The 19953-nt window shown below is 34.6% G+C and overlaps 1 protein-coding gene across 1 annotated transcript in view; it reads right to left on the bottom strand.

Annotated features, from left to right (window-relative positions):
* NWD2 (NACHT and WD repeat domain containing 2) overlaps positions 1 to 19953 on the bottom strand; it is a 177918-nt gene that overhangs the window by 87652 nt on the left and 70313 nt on the right. The window contains exon 2 of the mRNA XM_027836697.1: positions 13201 to 13289. Within this exon, the coding sequence (XP_027692498.1) occupies positions 13201 to 13289 (89 nt within the window). The remainder of the gene's footprint in view (positions 1 to 13200; positions 13290 to 19953) is intronic.

Below are 19953 nucleotides of genomic sequence, written 5' to 3'. Positions count from 1 at the left end.
CAATGGCAGCACAAGAGAATCCCATTCTCTGGAAAACACAATAGACAAGGAATGTTTCTTTTAAAAGAGAGCTCAGGACCCAAGAACTGGCCACTCCCTTTCCCTATACTGGAAGGAAAAAAAAACTGGCTACTAGATGTGTGAAGGTCTAGGTTCATTGAGAAGGCAGTTTTCAATTACATGGCAAATACTAAGAGCCACTAGTCTTCGGGGAAAGTTCCAGCTAACCTATGGAATTGCCAGGCCAAGATAACTATGGGCTCCCTAAATGCAGCTACCAGGGCCAGTTCCTGGATAAGTATAGTTGCTACCTCTCTGGGTGTAATTAGGGAAATGGAAAGTAGGGGAAACCTTGACTTGCAGGGGAATTGTTGATAGAATCCTAGAAGGATGTAGTCCTACCAAGCTCCAGTGACATGCCTGCTTTGACACATTCAGAACCACAGACAGATCCTATTTGGTAGTGTGGTTTTTGAGCTACCTAGGGGAAAGAGTGCAGAACCTTATGTAGTCAAAGTTCATGTTTATGTTCTTCAGCTTGCTCATCCACCTTAATCACAAAACTTTACTCTGAATGATATTTCTATCTCCAAAACTGAAATCTAATCTCAAAGGATGAATTTCATTAAACCACGATGATTTGGTGCATGAAATATTTATGCCACTTGCCTTCAAATTGGCTCTCAGAGATACACAAAAATCCTTATTCACCTTATTGATTCTCTAGCATGCTCCTTACCATAGTTGACACAAGACTTCTCTTTGAGTCTCAGGCTTCCAACTCAATATCTTACCTCTCACTCTTGGCAGATGAACCTCTTTACTTCTTTACTGAGAAGATGGAGGTCATCTGATGTCAAATCCTTCAAGTTCTTTTCCCTACTCCTCTAAACTGCTCATATCTATTGCATATCCTCTGTTATTCCCCTTCCACCTCAAAGTAATTCTTATAATTATCAAGGCTAACCTATGCCGGCAATCCATACTCCTCCCTCCCCTCTCTCTACTGGCTTTTTCTCATCATCTCACAAACCCGTTCAGTTCTTCCCTCTCCTAAAAACAAGGTGACAACAATAAAACAAAGTAATCACCTTCTTCTGACCTTGCTACCACTTAAACTATCATCCCCTTTCTCTCCTCTTCACTTTCAAAATTCTAGGTGGAGTGTTATGTAATCTTTGCCTCTCCTTTCTCATCATTCACTCACTTAGCAACCATTGCAATCTGGCTTTCTTAAGACTGTTTGATTTTTATTTGTCTTAATTCTTTTTTAAAAAAGTTTTTCTCCCTAGCAGACCTATCTTTTTAGGTTATGCCCATTATCTATTGGTAACTCCCAAGTGGTTATCCTGGGCCCTCTTCTCTTTTTCTTTTTAAAATATTAATTAATTGATTTTTAGTTTTCACCATTCACTTCCATAAGATTTTGAATTCTAAATTTTCTCCCCTTCCCTCCCCTCCCCCACTCCAAGATGCCACACAATCTGCTCTAGGCTTGACATATACATTCATATTAAACATATTTTCACATTAGTAATGTTGTAAAGAAGAATTAGAACCAATGGGAGGAACCAGGAGAAAGAAGAAACCAAAAAAAGAGAGAGCAAATAGTATGCTTCAATATGCATTCAGACTCCATAGTTATTTTTCTGGATGTGGGTAGCATTTTCCATCATGAGCCTTTTGGAGTTGTCTTAAGATCCTTGCACTGCTAAGACCCTCTTCTCTTTTTCCTCCATACTATCTAACTTGGTGCTCTAGTCAGCTTCCATGGATTCAATTAACCTTTCTCCTGAGCTGGAGTCCTGGATCACCAACTGACTTTTGGACATATTGGATTGGATGTCCCAAAGGCATCTCAGACTAAAAATATCCAAAACATAACTCATTATTTCCCCCCCAAATTGTCTTCTCTTTTTGATTTTCCTATTACTGTTAATAACATCATCATCCTTCCAGTCACCCAGGTTTAGAACCTTGGTGTTGTCTTTGACTCCTCACTTACACTTTGTATGAAGAAAGATGTCAAATTGCATTTTAGATATATTTAAAGTTTCTACAGAGGTAGTATATTGAAGTAGAGAGCTAGCTTCAGAATCAGGAAGACCTGGGTTCAAGCCTCACCTCTGACACTCCTGACCCATGATCCAAGTTACTGACCCTCTCTAAACTTCAAGTTGCAGAAGAGTTTCTTGTCTCCACTGGTAGAAGGATTTTTATTACCAGAAGTTGCATATACTAATGAAATCACAGGGATGGAACAACAAAAGAAAATTCTAAGTGAAGCGGACAGAGAAAACTAGAAATGCTAATTTGAACTCGTTAATCGGTCATATACAGTTAACTGGGAAACTAAGAGAGTTAAGTGAGTTTCTTGAATGAATAAATGAAAAGGGAGAAGAGCAGAGAAAACAAGGCAAGGGACTCATTAGGGTTAGAAAGTATGAAGAAGCATGAATTGCCAATAAAATATGTAATTAGAAAGTGGTTAATAAATGTTTGTTGAATTAAACTGATTTAGATGGAATAACAACATTTAAAGCCCATAACAATCTGGCTCTCTCCTACCTTTCTAGACTTATTTCATGTTACTTGCCAGTACCCACATTCTAGCCAAAACTAATCTATTCTTGCTCCTTTACATTGACCTTCCACCTCTTGCCTCTGCTTTTTCCTGGTCTGAATAGAATATATATATATATTGTTTTGGTTAGGCAATGGGGTTAAGTGACTTGCCCAGGGTCACACAGCTAGTAAGTGTTATGTGTCTGAGGACAGATTTGAACTCAGGTCTTCCTGAATCCAGGGCCGGTGCTCTATCCACTGCGCCACCTAGCTGCCCCTGAATAGAATATTTGGAATGTATTCTCTCTTCATCTCCACCTCATAGAAGCTCAAGGATCATTTTTTTTTTCAAGGCTCAGTATAGCTACAACTTTCTATGTGAAACATTTCTTGATCACCCTTGTTGAAAATGTCCTCTCCTACCTAACATTAATTTGCTTTGACTTATCTGTATACAGTTTGTTTGGCCTTCTCTCAAGCAGAATATAACTCCTTGAGGGCAGGAACTGAGGTTCATTTTTGTCTTGTTTGTCCAACACCTAATGGTATTTGTTTAGGAGGTTAGTAAATGTTTGTTGGATTGAACAGCAAACAAAGAAAAACTCCAACTATTTGACCTTAGGCAAATCAAATTCTCTTGGCCATATTTGAATGATGCAGAGGTTGAACTAGATCTGAGAAGAATGAATTGACACACCCGGTCCACATCACTTTTCCAGTATACTGATGATGCTTTAGCAGCATGTAAGTATCCTTGATGCCTCTCACTCATATAACTCTTGAGAGGAAAGTAGCTACCTGTCCTCACCTGGGAATTTAACGCTTACCCAACAGAATGAATGAATTCCATATTTGTCACAAAGATGTTATACTGTACTTTGTGGAAGATGAACTACATTATGTTATAGAGAAGAACATGGAAAAGTTACAGAAGAGGAAAAATGACATGACAGGCATGGCAGAGCAAGAACCCTCTCATCATGTATATCTCTTTTTTGCCTCATTCTGCCATTAATTTTTTAAAAAAATGATAAACTTTAAAACCATTAACAAAATACTCAAATAAATGTACACAATAAAGAGGAAAATTTTGTATAAAATTCCTAGTATTTAATTAACAAGTAAAATCAACCCCATCCCCTCTCCCCCAACAAATGAAAAACAATAAACATACTTGCTCTATTTACCTTTCTAAATCCAACTGAAGTCCTGCTAAAATTTTTCCCCTTTGGCTTCTCTTCCCTTCCTCTCCTTCTCCTTATTTCTTTCTTCTACTTCCTCTCCTTCCTTCCCTCCTTCCTTCCATCTTCCTTCCTTCCTTCTTTCCTTCCTTCCTTTTTTCCTTCCTTCTTTCCTTCCTACTTCTTTCCTCCCACCCTTCTTCCTTCCTCTTTCTTATTCTTTTCTATATAGTTGTAGTCACTGTGTATATGAGTTTGATTCTATTGGTATCACTTTGCATCAGTACAAATAGCTCTTTCCACATTTCCTTGTATCTTCATGTTTATTTTTTATGGTGCCAAAATATTTTATTACATTAACATGTAATTTATTTAACCATGTTGCAGTCATTGGGCTTATAAGTTGTTTCTATTTTTTATTATCACAAGTAAAGCAACTGTGAATATTTTTGCACACTTAAATTGTTTGATTGAAAGATAGAATCAATTTTATGACTTATTTTATACTGTATTTCTTATAAAAAATTTGTATCAGTATATGTTTCCATTAATAATGTAATGAGTGTCTGTGTCCCCATAATCCTACCAACATTGTTACATTCACCAATAATAGTTATATTTTATGGAATAGGTAGAATTAGTAGAGTAGCAAGCAGGAGAGAGAACATAGAGGAGTAATGACTTTAATATTAACATCATTGACATTTTGATTGCTATCAATTATCAAGTCATTTCCATCACTCTTCTAGCAGGCCAAAAGGTAACCAATTAGGTAATGAATTGACAGTGTTTTACTATCATGATAGTTACCCTTCTCTACAAATGTAAGGTTATTATCATTATCATTATTATTATCATCATCATCATCATAGAGAGGTAGCATGTAATGGTGGTAAGAGGGCCAGTCTTGAAGTCAGGAAGACTGCTTGTCAAGATCAGCTTCTCATGAATACTGGCTCTGTAAGTACTCTGTAAGTAAGTTATTTAACCACTCAGTGCCCTAGGTAACTATCTAAGACTGAGTTATTTATAGATTGCCATTTCGCTTTGGTGAAGTTAGTATATGCACCATGAGCTTTTACTAATGAAATAGCAAATCTGGACCGGAAAGAAAAATGACAATCACAATTATCCTCAAAATATATAAAGATTAATCAGAGGAAAAAACACATTGCTGCTGTGGAGTAGGAGTCAGGCTAAAGAGCTTTGACAGATAATTAAAAGTCCAAATTCCAATCATTATATCTACATACCTTTAGTAATGCAGGGTAATTGAAGGGGTAAGGATGTTCATGGGTCCTTTAATACCTCATGAAAAATTTGTTAAAATTCATTCCCTTGTGATACCAGTTGTAATTGTATTTGGCCGTGAGTTAAACCACTCTGATAATATAGGATATTCTCACTAGTCAAAGTTTTTGGCTTACATGCATACAATTTTAAAATCATCTATTCATGACTCAATGCTCGTTATTCATTTATCCTTTTAGCTTAGGCTAAATAACACTGTCACCATTTAGATCAGAGACTGCCACACTTGTTTTAAGAAGTTCTATGGACATGCTATTCCATGTGTTCTACAGAGTACATTGTTCTATGCAATAGCAGATTCCTAAGAAAAAAAGCTCATATATTCACAAATGACTCCTACCTTACCTATACTTATCTTTCCTATCTCTTACCTATGCTAACATCTTTTTATTCAATACTTTGGCATTTGATTATGCCTTAATACTTCATGGCTTTGTGATTTTTGTCTCTCATAACCAATACAAATGCAACCCTCTGGTCACATATTTACTAGATGGGCTTTCAAGAGCTGTGGTGACCACAAAATTTGTCAGCATGAGGCCAACTTGGTGATGAATCTCTCCAAACTTAGTAGGATTTATCCTTAGATAACACACATAAAACTCCTTGCCAATCCTATAAATTTGGCCTTCCTAGCTTGGTAGGACCTGCTAGAGTTTGTCTTTTGCTGACATAGCCATTAAGAACTCTAAGTTACGTCTAAATCACAATAAAACATTTGAACAGGACTTTAGTGTACAATTATATACTTGATAATATCTTGTCATGTATTGGTTTCTAATAGTTTTATATTTATAGATTAATTTATTTACTCATTCATTCATCAAAAAATTACCAAGCTATTAATGTAGGCAAAGCGCTGTTAAGTGCCTAGGAGAAATACAAAAATAAATGAGACACATTTCCTCCCCTCATTTATATAAGTTTTGTTTCTATAAACTATTTGAGCATAGTAACAATCTTATATTTGTATATTCCTTAAGAAGGCCCAGCACAAGCAGGTATTCAAATGTATGAGAAATGAAAAAAAATATAATTGAAAAGAGTTTTTTTTCCCTGAAAGCTGCATATACCCTTTGCCATTTAATCATTTAGGTTCTCTTTTATATGGTCTATTCTTTATGCAATTTCTGTGCTACAGACTATAATATTAATTGTAATTTATATAATCATTTTTAAGAGAGACCTGCTTTCATACTAATTTCTTGGTTTAAGGGCATATATGACAGAAATTTTACTACACAGCACCCAAACACAGATATATAAAATGTCTAAGGGTCAAATTAACTATCTAGTTTCATAATTCAAGCCTAGACATTCTAATTTTCCTTCTAGCTACTATTAATCAATATTCCCAATAAAGTCTGTAGAAACTTTATTGTGATTCAAGGACAAAACTATCCTAACATATTGCAAGAGAACACTAAATCAGAGATATGATTAATATACTGAGATACATTTCTCCACATATGGTAATTGAGTCCCATAGGAGAATCCAATACTTTGAAAAATCTGCCAGGTCTGATATTTTCCAACAACTGAAGCTTTGTTATTTGTAAAGTCATATTTTTTTCTTGAAGCCTACAATATTGAACATATAATGAATTTAATTCAGGTTTATGATTTATAGTGATTTATGACTAATCATTCAACAGCTGTCTTGATGACCCAGTATCATGACATTTTGCATACCAGTTTTGGCATTTTATACTATTATTTTATCGGTCACATTACAAATTATCATGAGGGATCCCTAAGGTAAGTTGTTTACCTGAGTGTAAACAAATAAAAGATGAAAATTTCTTCTGCAAACAGTGGTACTTGTTCTTCCCCCACACTATGTATCTTCGTTACATATTCAATTTTTGACAAAGTAAGCATGAATCTGAGATAGCACTGAAAAGGTGAGATCTACTCCGTAAATCAGGGAGAAAAATTTTGACCTAACAATTCTGTCTGTTGCAAAAGTGATTTACTTTATAAATTGAAGGTAATATTTTATGAGCCTTCAAACAGCCCAATGTTTACAAGAAAATATTTTTTATTAAAGGGCCTTCAAAATGAATGGTGTATACAAATGCTAATGTATGCATGAGTTGTATCACTGGCATTCATAAATCATCTTTGGTAGATCCTGATTTTGGCCTTTTCTTATACAAATAACTAAAACTTCTCAAATAGTTTAGTGCACCACCCCCTATCTATGCAGGGGTAGGGTTGGGGGGGAGGTGGGATAGGGTTTGGGAAGGTCCATTGAAAGATAGCCATGGGACACTGAGCTGCTACATGGACGGAGATACAAATCCTGATCAGCCCAGAGACCACTTTTGAGCAATTTAAGTGTAGAAGAACTTCAAAGAGATAATCAAATTTGGAAAGAAATGGGTAAGAGAAAGGAAGTGAATTTCTGAATGGTTAGTAGGCATCGATGGGCCCCTACCACATCTTTTGATTTCCAGTGTTTCTAGCCCCAGAGACTGCAAGGGGACTTCTTAGTAAGATTGTTCTCTACTTGGTTGAGCTGACCTCTCATCTTACTCTCAAGTCTAAAAGCCTATTTACTCTTGTTTATTCTGTCATCTATTCTAACATATATCTTCGGTTTCATAGATTGCTTGTATCAGTAATTTTGTTTGCTCTCTATGATTGTTTTGTGTGTACCAAGCATTTAGAAGAAGCTAAGCTTGCCAAGAGTTAGTTGACTCTTACCTTCCCCTTTGGATTGACCAAGGAAAGTGGCTTTTAACCTGAACTATTAAAAGAGCATCATACCCCTTTTGGAAATAGCATGTAAGAGGGGGTTCCCAACCACAGCCCTCCACCCTCCACCTACTCTCCACTAAGATGGAAATTGTAATCTCCTTTTGAGATGTGAAGTGGGACATCTCAGATCTCATATCTATCTAAACAGATCCCTTCAATACAGGCTGCCCAAGGTCTTTGTGGCTCTGGTTAAACTCTTATATTAGGAATCTAGATGAAAAAGAAAGAGCATTCCATAAAAGGAATGAAAATGAAAGTGCAATATGGTGAATATGGGACTAGGCTAGAAAGCTACTTATTGTAAGTGGTCTTCAACTGTAGGTGCAAGACATTTCTGGAGATAGCAGAGCAATTATTTTATACATGACTTTTTTTTTCTCCTGAAACTGCTCTCTCCAAGGGCAACTAGGTAGTTCAGTAGATAGAACACTGGGTTTGAAATCAGGAAGACTCATCTTTGTGAGTTTAAATTTAGCCTAGACATTTACTAGCTGTCTGACCCTGGGCAAGTCACTTAACCCTGTTTGCCTCAGTTCCTCATCTGTAAAATGATTTAGAGAAGGAAATGACAAAATATTCTAGCGTCTTTGCCAAGAAAACCTCAGATGGGATCATGAAGAGTTGGACATGACTGAAACTAATGAATAACAAGAAGCTCTCTCCAAAGTTACCAATGATCTCTTAATTGCCCCACACATTGAGAAGGCAAGCAATATGATTATTAATTTGATATTAATTATACATGTAAAACCATGCAGAACGTATTTTCATATTAGCCATGTTGCACAAAAGCAAGAAAAATAAAGAAAATGGAAAAATTATACTTCAATTTGCACTCAGAAGTCATAAGCTCTCTCTCTGAAATGGATAGCATTTTTCACCATGAGTCTTTCAGAACTGTTTTGTATCACTGTATTGCTGAGAATAGCTAAGTGTTTCACAGTTGATTCATCATTATAATATTGCCGTTATGGTGTATAATGTTCTCCTGATTCAGATCACTTTACTATGCATCAGTTCAGATAAGTCTTCCCAGATTTTTCTGAAACCATCATTCTTATCATTTGTTATAACAAAATAATATTCTACCACAATCACATATTACAGTTTGTTCAACCATTTACCAATTGATGGGCATCCCCTCACATCCAATCTTTTGCTACCACAAAAAGAGCTGCCATAGATATTTTTGTACACATAGGTCCTTTTCTTTTTTATTTGATATATTTGGGATACAGATCTAGCAATGATATTACTGGATCAAAGAGTATGCACAGTTTTATAGCCTTTTGGGCGTAGTTCTGAATGGTTGGACAAGTTCACAACTCCACCAGCAGTGAATTAGTGTCCCTATTTTTACACTTTGTCTCCAGTATTTCTCATTTTATTATTTCTCTCAAGTTAGCTAACCTGATAGGATGAAGCCACATCTCAGAGGTGTTTAATGTGCATTTTTCTAATCAAAAGTGATTTGGAGTATTTTTTTCAAATAACTATAGATAGCTTTGATTTTTTTCTTCTGTAAACTTATTGTCCATATTCTTTGACCATTTTTCAATTGGGGAATTGCTCTTACTTTTATAAATTTGACCTAGTTCCCTATATATTTGAGAAATGAGGCCTTCACCAGAAAAAAAACTTACTGCTTTCTTTCTAATTCTGGCTTCATTGGTTTTGTGCAAAACCTTTTAAATTTCATGTAATAAAAGTTATCCATTTTACTTCTCATTATTCTCTCTATCTCGTTTGGTCAAAAAATATTCCCTTATCCATAGATCTGATAGGTAAACTTTTTTTATGCTCCCCTAATTTGCTTATGATATCATCCTTTATGTCTAAATCACTTACTTACCCATTTTGACCTTATCTTTTCCTAGCAATTTTGTCAAATAGTGAATTCTTGCCCCCAAAGCTTAGATCTTTGGGTTTATCAAAAACTAGATTACTATTGTAATTTATTAGTGTATTATTTACCTAATCTAGTCCACCACTGTATTTCTTAGCCCATATCAGGTTGTTTTCATGATTACTGCTTCGTAATATAATTTGAAAACTGGTCCTGCTAGGCTGCTTTCCTTCTGATTTTTTTCATTGATTCCCTTGATATTTTTGATCTTTTGTTCTTCCAGATGAATTTTGTTATTAGCTTTTCTAGACCTAAAAAATAATTATTGGATAGTTTGATTGGTATGGCACTGAATAAGTAAATTAACTTAGGTAGAATTGTCATTTTTATTATATTGGTTCAGCCTACTCATGAATAATTAATACTTTTCCAGTTGTTTAGATTTGTCTTTATTTGTGTGAAAAGTGTTTTGTAATTATATTCATACAGTTCCTGGGTTTGTCTTGGCAGGTAGACTCCTGAGTATTTTATATTGTCTGCAGTTATTTTAAATGGTGTTTCTCTTTCTTTTTCTTCCTTCTGGGTTTTGTTTGTGAGATATAAAAATATTGATAATTTATATGGATTTATTTTATATCCTGCAACTTTGCTGAAGTTATTAATTGTTTCAACTGGTTTTTTTTAGTTGACTCTTTATAAGTATACCATTACATCATCTGCAAAAAGTGAGTTTTGTTTCCCTGTTGCCTATTTTAATTCCTTCAATTTCTTTTTCTTCTCTTATTGCTATAGCTATCATTTCTAGTAAATATTGAATAATAGTAGTGATAATGAACATACTTGCTTCACCCCTGATCTTATTGGGAAGGCTTCTGATTTATCCCCATTACAGATAATGCTTGATTTTGGTTTTAGATATATGCTACTTATCATTTTAAGAAAAACTCCATATATCTCTATGTTTCCTAGTGTTTTTCTTAGAAATCAGTGTTGTGTTTTGTCAAAAGTTTTTTTCTTCCTCTATTGAGTTAATCATATGATTTTTATTGTTTTTGTTATTGATATGGTCAATTATGCTGATAATTCTCCTAATACTGAACCAGCCCTGCATTTCTGGTATAAATCCCACCTGGTCATAGTATGTGTTCTTTGTGATCTTTGCTGTAATCTCCTTGCTAATATTTAAAAAAAAAATTTGCATTAATATTCATTAGGGAAATTGGCCTATGATTCTTAGACCTATTTATGTAACCCTAACCTCTCTCTTAACCTTCAGCCTCCCACCTCCAACAGTCTATTAGACATCTTAAATTGAATTCCCCTTAGACAACTTAAACTCAATGTATCCACAACTCCATTCGTTCTTTCCCAAAACCCTCTTCTGTTCTAAACTTCCCTATGTGCGGGTGGTATCTTAATGTCAAGAAAACCATCATTTTTTCTAGTTGCCAGGATCAAATGTAGGTGTCATTTTGGATTCCTTACTCTCCCTCAACCCCCATCCAATCTCAACCCCCAAGCCAATCCAAGGCTTGTCCATTCTACCTTTGGAACATCTCTTATATATGTCCTCTTTTCTCAACCTTGGTCTAGGTCTTTATCAACTCATATCTAGATTATTGGTTGGTCTCACTGGCACAAGTCTCTTCCCATTTAAGTTCATCCTCTACTTAGCTGCCATAATGATCTTCCTAAAGTGCATATTTGACCATGTCATCTTCTTACTGAAGAAACTCTAGTGATTCCTTGTTACCTTTAAGATAAAATAAAAAGTCTTCTATTTGGCTTTTAAAGCCCTTTACAATCTTTTCCTTTGCTACCTTTCCCTCTCCCTGCCCCAGAGGCAAGAGAGGTGGCAAAGCAGATAGTTACTAGCTGTGTAATTCTGGGAAAGTCATTTAAACTCAATCTGCCTCAGATTCCTCAACTATAAAATGGGGACAATAATAGCATAATCCTTTCAGGGTTGTTGCAAGAATCAAATGAGATAATATTTGTAAAGTATTTTTATTCTTACTTCCTCTATGTACTCTATAATACAATGACACTGGCTTCTTTGCTCTTCCTCACATGAAACACACCATTTCCTTATTCCATGGCTTTTCACTGTCACCCATTCCTGAAATGCTCTACCTCCTCACTTCTCCAGCTCCCTCAAATTTCTGCCGAAACCCCACCTTCTATAAGAGGCCACTCCTCACCCAACTCAAAGCTAGTGCCTTCCTTTTGAGAGGACTTCCGATTTACCCTATATATAACTTTTATATACACAGTTGTTGACATGCTGTCTCTACCATTAGAATGTGAATTTTGAAGGTAGGAACTGTTTCTTCCTTTCTTTGCCTGGTACAAAGTAAGGGCTTAATAAATGCTTGGTGATGACTAGACAGAATTATTGCTATTGTTTGCTAGCACACACCAAGGCAATTTGTGGAAATGGCTGAATGAGTGGATTAAGATGGTGAGAAGTGAAGTACAGGCTTTTATTAAGCAGAACAGAATGAGCATAATGACACTATACGTAGCTTCAGATATGCAAAATGGCAAAATGGAGCCCATTTGTATTTTAAGGAATTAATTTTTTTCTCATAAAGATTTTCTTTTTGGGATCTGTTTTTTTAAAATAATCTTTTATTTTTCCCCAGTTACATGTAAAGACAATTTTTAACATTTTTTTTCAAAAAAATTGAGCTCCAAATTTTCTCTCTCCCTCCCTCATCTCCTTCCTCTTTGAGACAGTAAGCAAATCACTCATGCAAAATATATTACCATATTAGTCATGTTGTGAAAGAAGACACAGACCCAAAGGGGAAAAAATCATGGGAAAAATACAGAAAGTGAAAAATAGTGTACTTCAATCTGAATTTTTTATTCCATCAGTTCTTTCTCTGAAGGTGGATAGATTTTTCATCATGGGTCCTTTGGAATTGTCTTGAATCACTGTGTTGCTGAGAATAGCTAAGTCATGCATAGTTGATCATATTATAGTATTGCTGTTACTGTGTACTCTGCTCATTTTACTTTGTGCCAGCTCATCTAAGTCTTTGTAGGTTTTTCTGAAATCAGCTTGCTCATCATTTTTTTTTATAGCACAGTAATATTCCATTATAATCACATACCACAACTTGTTCAGCCATTCTCTAATTGATGGGCATCCCCTCAATTTCCAATTCTTTGCTACCACAAAAAGCTGCTACAAATATTTTTGTACAAATAGGTCCTTTCCCCCTTTTTTGACTGCTTTGGGATACAGACCTAATACTGGTATTGCTGGGTCAAAGGGTATCTACAGTATTATAGCCCTTTGGGCATAGTTCCAAATTATTCTCCAGAATGGTTGGATCAGTTCACAACTCTACCAACAGTGATACTGTTTGTTTTTAACTTTTGTTATGTTAAGAAAAGAAATGTTTTATGCTGCCTTATTTTTTTTTGTTTGTTTGTTATCAGAAATATAAACCCAGTTTGTTATCAGAAATATAAACCCAGAGTTTATAATAGAATAATTGAAGATAGGGATAATAGCAAATTTACCTGAAATTCCAATCCATAGTTTTCTCTGCAGAATTCCCTCAGCTTGGGATACACATTTTCTCTTAGAGCTTGTCGTTCTGCTCCTGTATCTGTGGTACAGAAAAAAAACCACTTTTAATAGTATTTTAATCAATTTTATTTCTCTAACATATATGTTGATTTTCAGATATGATTTTCATATTTTCAGATGTAACAGATATGTTGATTTTGAAATTAATAATAAAATAAAACAAGCAAAGAAATATGAATTTGTTGTACCAGTTCACAAGTATACTTTGTGAAATGTGGAAACCTAAAAAAAATTTGGCTTTCTATAGATATCTGCTTGAGATATTTACCTTGGAGAAGAGAAGGTTTAGGGTGAACACGATCTTACTGTCTTCAAAAACTTGAGAAGTGTAATGTTAAAAAGGGATTAAACTTAATATGCAAGACTCTAGATGAAAGAAAGAGAACCTAATGGGGCAGAAGTTACTGGGATGAAAATTTTGGCTCAATATAAAGAACTGTCAAGTAGAGCTATTCCAGAATGAAATAGGTTGAGGGCAGTTTTGCTATCACTGGAGATGTTCAAGCAGAAGATGAAATTCATGCTTCATGAGTTTATGATAATTCTGTATTGAACTTTCAGGTCACAAAGTGTCAGAGAGATTATTTGAGGGCTCTATCTTAGTTCTAATCAGGCACTGGTGATAATCAAAGTTTTTTTCATGTCCACTTGAGATCACAAGTATTTTTCAGAGGACATGAGTTTCAATAGATGTGACTAAGTTACTTTTGGCATATGGATGGATAGTAAGAATGATAATAATGGGTGTGTCAGCTCTGTGGAGGCTAAATTTTTGAAGATAAACTTGTTTATAGATTTCTCTACTCTTTGTTTTATAGAACAAACAAGATAAACCCCAAACTATCATCCACCTAATACATATATATGTATATACATGTATACATGTATATAAGGCTATACCTGTATGTGCATTTGCAGAGTGATATGGATATGTACACACATATAAACATGTTGGTGCATATAAATATATGTATGTATATATATATGTGTGTGTGTATATATGTGTATGTATAGCTATATTTCTCTAGAGCTTTTAGTACAGGATCATAGATTATAGATATAAAGCTAGAAGAGGTCCTTTAAAATTTCCAGAAAATACTTCTGTTATAGCCATGATATTGAAATAATTCTTTTAATGAAGAAAAGCCATTCATTATAACCTAACTTACACAAAACTTAAAAGAAAAAAATTAAAATTCCTATGCTGATACTCTATAACGTGAACAAATTAAATAGGTCTAGGATCTCATTAATATAGATGTTATTGACAACCAATACAAACCTGCCTACATTGTGTAATTCTTGTCTATGTCCTCCTATGAAGTAATTACAGGCATCTATCCAATGTGCTGGGGCTCTCCTGTCTTTCTGTTCACGTCTTAAGGATGCCAGTAGAGAATTTTGTCATGTTAACAGTCCATCTTTTTCAGTTATATATTTCTTTAATGACAGCCTTTGCTACATTTGTCTTTAGTTTCTTATGTTTTTATTTCACTGTTCATAAACATTGAATGCCTTTCCACTGTTTTTTAAGTAATATTCATTTTTTAAAATCCAAAAATTACTTTTACCTAGCTAAAGCTTTGTAATATTTCTTTTTACTTTTTTTGCTACCCTATAACTAGCTCCCTCTTCTATCCTGACTCCTATAAAACTGAAAAAAATTGCTCCTGTAACACATATACATAGAAGAAAAAAAAATTCACAATTGTTGTGTCCAAAAATGTATGCCTGATTCTGCATTTTGAGTCCAACACCTCTCTTTTAGTAGGGTGGGTAGCACGCTTCACCATAAGATCTTTGACATCATGTTTGCTCATTGCTCAAAGTTCTGAAGTCTTTCAAAGATTATTGTTTTCAAAATAATGTTATTGTTTAAATTGTTGATTTGCTCCTGCTTACTTTGTTCTTCTTCACTTTACTCACATCCATTTAAACAAATCTTCCCATGTTTTTCTGAAGCTGTCCCTTTAATCTTTTCTTGTGGAACAATAATATTTCATCACATTCATATACTACACTTTGTTTAACCATTCTCCAATTGATGCATACCACCTTTGTTTCCTGTTATTTGCTATAACAGAAAGAGATGCTATAAGTACTTTTATACATATGGGTTATTTTTCTCTTTCTTTGACCTTTTAGGTTTTAGTCCTATTAGTGGTATCATTGGGTAAAATGGTACATACACAGTTCAGAGACTTTTGGGCATAGTTCCAGGTTGTTTTCCAGAATGAATGGGCCAATTCACAGTTCTACCACCAGTTCATCAATGTCCCTGTCCTGCCACAGCCCCTCCAATGATTAGCAAATATGACAAAAAGAAAAAATGATAATCTCGTAGGTGCAATATGTAAACTGAAAAATGCTTTAAGTTGCATTTCCTTATGTATTAACTATTCCTGCTAATTATTCCTATTAATAATCCTACACTAACATAAAGCAATCTTTTGCAATTGAACTCTATTAAACTTTCAGTGCCCTTGAAGCTGAATCAGCTACGAGCCTGGTTCTGCTCAGTCTGCCCAGACTGATCAACTGTTTGTGCATTTGGTACCCTTTCAGATGAGCAGAACATCCTCCCTCCATGGTCTGACCTTCTTAAGTTCTCTTGTTCCCTCTCACTCCCTTTCCCCAGCTGCTCCCTGCCGCTTCCCCTGCCACTCCCATTAGGGAGTGGATTATCCTCCATTCCTCCCATAAGAACTCCCCTTTTTGCTATAGCCCATAAATATCCAAGGCTATGTCAGTATTGTGGACTCTTCAGTATAAGGAGTTCCCACGTGCATGTATTTTTTTCTTGTAATAAATCAAGTTACTACTCACGTCTTATAGAGTTGTGACTTTTGGTTAATAATATAAATGTTCATGTCATAAATAAATCAGAGGAACACAGAATAAAATGGCTTTCATGAAAAAGATGAAAAAGAATTCATGACCAAAGGAAAGAGAGTATTACAGAAGATAAATTGTACAATTTTGATTAAACAAAATTAAAAAGTTTTTGCACAAATAAAACCAATTCAGTTAAAAATAGAGAAACAGGTTACGGGGAAAAACTCTTTGCTGGAAAGGGCTCATATCTAAGATATATAAGGAATAGATTCAAATTCCTAAGAAGAGTCTAAAACAATGATAAAGGGCCAAAAAGGAATAAAAGGTTTACATTATTATATGAGAAGATACCCTCTGAACCCTATCATCTTTGGGGTCATAGAAGGAATCTAATTAGACAGAGGTCCTGGAAATGGTTCTGGTATGATTCTGATGATCTTAAAAAAGAATGGAAAAGGAGGGGAAGAGGAATACATTAGGTGGGGAAAAGGAGAGAAAGGTCAGGGAAAATTATCTTAAATAATTGGGGTGCTCAAATAGAAGTCTATACAAATAAGGAGGAAGAGAAAGGGGAGTAGATGACACAAATCTTGCTCTTTTCTGAACTGGGCAAAGGAGAGAAGAAACAAATTCTTAACTACGTCCAAAAATAATTATCATAGCTTTCTTATGGTGGCAAAAAATTGGAAACCTGATGAGGTACTCATCAATTAGAGAATAGCTGAACAAGTTTTGGTATATAAATGGGATGGAATACTTTTGTACTATAAGAAATTATGAAGAGTATAGTTTCAGAGTAACCTCAGAAGATATGTATGAACCAAGGAGTGAAGTGAACAGAACCAGAAGAACAATTTATACCAAGTGTGGCAAACTATGGCCCTGTAGGCGAAATCCTACATATATATATTATATATAATATATATATTATAATATATGTATATATATTATATATAATATATATACTTATATATAAGCCAAAATCCTACATGTATATATATAATATGTATATATATGTGTGTGTGTGTGTGTGTATCATGTTTTAAAATAAAGCAGGAAAAAAACATGGGCTACAGTTTATCAAACTCAGATTTATGCAAAAACAACAATACTGTAAAGACAAAACTTTGAAAGACTTAAGCTCTCTGATTAGTGTATTCACTTACCATGATTCCAGAATTCTCATGATGAAATATGCTACCTGCCTTCTGATAAAAAGGTGATGGAATTACAAACGAAACATTTTTCTTTTGGACATGACCAATGTGAAAATTTGTTTTGCTTAACTATATGTTCTAGCAGGGCTTTTGTTTTTCTTTCTTTCTTCACTGGGGATGGGGAAGAGAGAGTGTAGATTTTTGTTGATTGAAAAAAAATTAATAAAAAAAGGAAAAAGGGATTGCCAAAATGAAAATGAAAAACAGTTCCTATCCTTAAGGAGCTTTCATTTTACTGGGAGATAACTATGTAAACAAATCAGTAAATATAAGAAAATATGAGGGGAAGAATACTAATAGCTAGAGGGATTAGTAGTACATAAACTGAGTTTTCCCCATCTATATTGTTAAGGTATTTTACTGCATTAAGAATGTAATAGAAAGTTTATGCTTCTATATGACTAACATGCTGTGCTATTACTTATATTACAAAATGACTCAGATTTCCTCTATTTGTATTAATACAGGATGATTGGCTTTTCTCATTTCATTGGAAATGAAAAAGTAATTAAGATAGAATGGATTAATTAGAATGGATGGCAGATAAGCTGGTTTAATTAAACAAAAAAACCTGATTCATGCTGACAGAAGATTTGGATGGCTGGTGATTTAAAAAAAAATTGGTATACCATGGACAGGAAAATTTTAACTTGCTGAATACTACACATCAAAAGGGACATCTTTTCTGCTTGAGAGACAGAAAGTGCAGAATAGGCAATAGATTAAAGCCACTGAATAACATTACTTATTTTGTGCCTATGCACAAACACTTCATCTGTCTAAATTTACCTTAGGTTCCTAACAAAGTTAAGCATTTTGGACAGCTACTTAAATTTTTTTGAAGATTCTACCCTAATGCTAAGTTTACTGAAAGAGGAGGTTTCTGAATAGTCCCCTTTTGATCTAGAAGAGGTACCTACAGTGCTTAACTTACTTTCAGGGAATAGCTTAAACCAGTGGTACAGTCTGAGTTAACAGCAATAATTATTTGATTCAATTTAGTAAACATGCATTAAGTCTCTATTATATACAGGGCATCAAATATTCACTAGGGAAAATAAAAAGAATAAGCAAAAGTACCTGCCCTAATGTCACTTATAATCTGAAAGGGAATGATATACACAGAAATAACTATAATACAAAAAAGCATAAGAAGCACATAAGAGAAGAGCAAAATACTAGGTAAGGTCCAAGGAAAAAAAGAATTGGGTAAAGCTTTGTGAAGGAGGTGACATCTGAGATAATCTTTGAAGGATAGGTAGAATTACAACAAGCTGAATGAGAAGTTGGGAGAGGGCATTTCTGGTACAGGAAATGGCATGAGCAAACACAATGAATGTATATGGAGGTCAAAGAGTAGCCCAAGGTGGCTGGAGTGAAGTCTGTATGGACGGGAATAATGTAAGAGAAAGCTGGAAAGGTAAGGTGTTGGCAGATTGTAAATGGCCTTGAATAGTAAATTAAAGAAGCTAGAATTTATTCAGATGGCAAGAAAGGAAGCCATTACTGATTTGAGGCAGAGGAGTAACATGATTGATACTATCAACATGAAACAATTTGATTATGGCTTTAAGAAAAGTTTAACTCAATCAATCAAATATTTATTAAAGGCCTACTATGTGCCAGGCACTGTTAAGTACAAAGAATAAAATATCCCTACTCATAATGTCTTCCATGCTAATAGAGGAGATAAGTGTATATTTTCTTTTTCTTTCTATCTAGATATATATATGAAATGCATGCATATATACATATATGTATCTTAAGCATAAATATAACATTAATGTAAACATACAAAATAGGTAACTAAATTTATAGGAATAGACCTATAACCTTTCAAACACTGGTATATTATTTAATTACTTCCAGAGTCTCAGAGAAATGCCACGTTTTGTTAGATTGGTGGTTTAGCCAATCTAATACTATCTAGGGCTGTTATGATTTTACCTGAATGTTATGAATAAATAATATCTGCATAATTATCAGGGTGTGACTCCAGAGAGTATAAAAGAGAATTTTTCTCTGTCTATAAGTTAGCCTATGTGTAGAAACCGAACCATTTACAAATGGTCAGCCTATCCGTCTATAATTTGGAAGCTGGCACCTATCCAAATACAGAGATAAATTTGTTTTTAGAGTCTGAGCAATACTCCAAAGCCTAAATGGGGCTCTGTGGTCACGTCAATGTGGATGCTTCCTCCAAAGATTTGGATACAGATCACAAACTATTTATGTCTGACCATTTTGTGTGACTCTTGCCCATATCCTTCCATAAATTCACCAAAGGGGCCCTGCTTAATGTGGTCAGAGCTTTACTCAAGTTCTCTTTACATTGTGTGGATACCAGTGGAGTACGCACATTGTCCATCAGTTGTCACCTACTCTCTGCATAAATGGTCCATCTTTCTGCTTGACCATATGCTTCTCTGATGATATATTATATACTTTTTCCTGCTTGATCAACCCGCTTAGGCACAACATACACCTCTGTATTGCCCTTTGACTGACCCTCTATTTCGTTCTTTTCAGATTAGTATTGCTTGATTCATATCCATATAACATCACCGGTAAAATACTGATGTAAAAAATGGAACTCATTTCAGGAAAGTAGTTTTGGATCATGAAAAGAAC

This window comes from Vombatus ursinus, unplaced genomic scaffold (genome assembly GCF_900497805.2).
Source record: "Vombatus ursinus unplaced genomic scaffold, bare-nosed wombat genome assembly UNPS02014818.1, whole genome shotgun sequence".
Lineage (NCBI taxonomy): Eukaryota > Metazoa > Chordata > Mammalia > Diprotodontia > Vombatidae > Vombatus > Vombatus ursinus.
This window is presented reverse-complemented; position numbering and strand designations above follow the sequence as displayed.